Here is a 2,500-nt window from a genome sequence, read left to right as displayed (position 1 = left end):
AATCAATACATCGGATCAATGCTTTATTAACAAGAAAATGTCTTACTTCACATTCCTATGTGGACCTTTGTCTCCGGGATGCATGATGGAATGTCAAATCATATTGCAGTCTTCAACTTTCTGTCGTGTTATTGAGTGCATGCGTGTGAGCCTCCCCGCATTGATCACGGGATGTGCCGCCCGTGTTTACACAAATAATGGCAGCACTGGATAATAATGTCGGCCAATTATTTCGGGTGGCGTTCCCCGGCGCCCCCCTCCCCGAGTAAGTTGTAGCCTTTGTGTGCTGGGCGAACCTGCTGAGTTGTACGGTGTTAATCATCAAATTACATGCTGACTAATGAGTGATGGCCTAAATTGCGGGCTGAGTAATGAATAGATGGAGGCAGTTCTTATTAGTCTCAGAAAACCCATTGATTTATGTAGCGCCATGCACCGTGGAGTTAGTCTGCTGAAAACGATATCTACATCAAGGAGTAATATACTCTAATAAGTATTTTCATCTTAACTCTAGTCACTGGGCCTCCAGGCTCAGTTTTTGTTTGAGTCAGGCAGGGCTATAATAAAGCCCTATGACTCCTTATAAAGCTTGTTAAACACAATGTGTGCAGTCTAACTGAGTCAGGATCATGATTCATGCACTGTACACAGCAGCATGTGCTGCTGATTTATGACCAAGCACAGTTCATAGTCAAAATTACAATTTGAGGGATAAAAAGATTAATTACTATTTGTGGCCTGCAATTTCATGAGGCTAGTGGATTGCAGCTGTAGAATGATAGTGCTCTACATCAGTTTGTAGTCAGCCATTCACAGATTATTAAAGCTTTGCAAGATTAAGTGCTCCTCCTGCCTGGTTTGTGCTCAGGCAATATGCTAGACAAAAAAGGACCACAGGGATAAATCTGAAGCTAGCAATAGCTGGACATATGTCATAATTGCCAGTTTCCCATAAATCCACAGCCAGTATAGAAAGCAGCCCGTGATGCAGACATCATATCATGACTGTAGTGATTGCTATATATGGCCTCAAGACCTGTAACTTTGTTACTGTGCTATCATTTTTGCAATATATTGGATAACCCTTTGACTATTTTCCAGCCTAATTATAAGTAGAAGTAATCATTGCTTTGTGAAGGGGGAAAAAAAATAAAAACCCCTTCCTCAGGACAGGCTGTAAAATGAGGTCTGTGGCCAGGAAAAGGTCTGAGAGGAAAATTGCACATGGGGTGTAAATTTGTGCTCAGGAGCAGTTGTTGGGATGTGGATTTTATGAAACCCCTCTGCTTAAATCGCCTCATCTGTTTATGTTCCAGCGCTTAACGAACCCACCATAGATTACGGCTTCCAGAGGTTGCAGAAAGTTATTCCACGACACCCAGGTGATCCCGAAAGGTTACCAAAGGTCAGTGAAGAGTCAGAAAGCATCTGTTTATTTTTTTTTTCCTAATTAAATACGTGTTGCTAAGCGATGCCTTAGGCTGCTCATCACCTGTAAAATAACGCCGCGCACGAACTCCGGCTGAGCAACTTCTTGGGTAGGTACATCAAGCTGCAAAAAAACAACCTGTACTCTTAAATGTGACCCCTTTTCCACATTAATTCTTTGCCATTAAGTTAATCGACAGTTTTTAAGATCGCACCTGATACTTGCAGGAGAGTATTTTAAAGAAGGAGAATGGATTTTCTGATACAAATATTTTGGATTCTACAAGAGGGACATAAACTTCCTGCGTAATGAAATAGTTCAATTAAACATTTTCCACTCCAGTAGCTTGTAGTGATTTCAATCTAAGCAGCCCCACTCTGATCTGTGATTATTTGACTCTTGTTTTCCTTTCATTTTCTAAAGCTCGATTCAGTTTAATCTTTTGTTTACAAAGCTTTTGTTATAAGTCCCTGACTTAGCAGGCTAACAAATGAAGTCCACATATTAATATCTAGAGGGACTTTTCATTTAAATTCAACAAAGACAAAAGCTGCCTGTGTTGTTTATGCACATGACACGTATCGCAGAAATTTCATTTTGATGTAAAACATTAAAGATAAATCATGCTTATAATTTTCCCTTTTTCTTTGATATAATATTGTCTTTTTTCCTTCAGCACAATCTCTGATTTTCAAGGCAAACTTGAAAAACACAAATGAAAAATGAAGTCGTAACATTATGACTGATTATTTTGTATTCTGTTCCTGTGTGCATCAAGTCTTGACCACCTCTGAGTTTTATTAACACAATAAAACCTTTTAGACATTACCTTTTAATGCTCAGCATGAACATAAGCAATATCATTAGGTCTCTCTTTTAATTTGTGAGCATGCCAGCAACTCATATCAGATATTCACTGTCACTAGAACTGTAGGCAGAAGGGGAGATTTTTAAAGTGTGTTTCACTGGGGGCTTTTTGCTCCTGAGGGTTGAGCTTCAATAAGAACAAGTTTGTTCCTCCTGAAGAGCTGGAGCCATCCATGTCATCACCCACAGGGCTCTTGCTGCCAA

The 2,500-nt window shown here is 39.8% G+C and overlaps 1 protein-coding gene across 11 annotated transcripts in view; it reads left to right on the top strand.

Annotated features, from left to right (window-relative positions):
- EBF3 (EBF transcription factor 3) overlaps positions 1–2,500 on the top strand; it is a 118,900-nt gene that overhangs the window by 102,193 nt on the left and 14,207 nt on the right. For all 11 annotated transcript variants that reach the window (XM_058029278.1, XM_058029283.1, XM_058029276.1 and 8 more), the window contains one exon: positions 1,317–1,405. In XM_058029278.1, coding sequence (XP_057885261.1) covers positions 1,317–1,405 — 89 coding nt within the window. The remainder of the gene's footprint in view (positions 1–1,316; positions 1,406–2,500) is intronic.

The sequence above is a fragment of the Melospiza georgiana genome, chromosome 8 (assembly GCF_028018845.1).
Source record: "Melospiza georgiana isolate bMelGeo1 chromosome 8, bMelGeo1.pri, whole genome shotgun sequence".
Classification (NCBI taxonomy): domain Eukaryota; kingdom Metazoa; phylum Chordata; class Aves; order Passeriformes; family Passerellidae; genus Melospiza; species Melospiza georgiana.
Note: the sequence above shows the minus strand (reverse complement) of the source record. Positions and strands in the feature narration are given on the sequence as shown.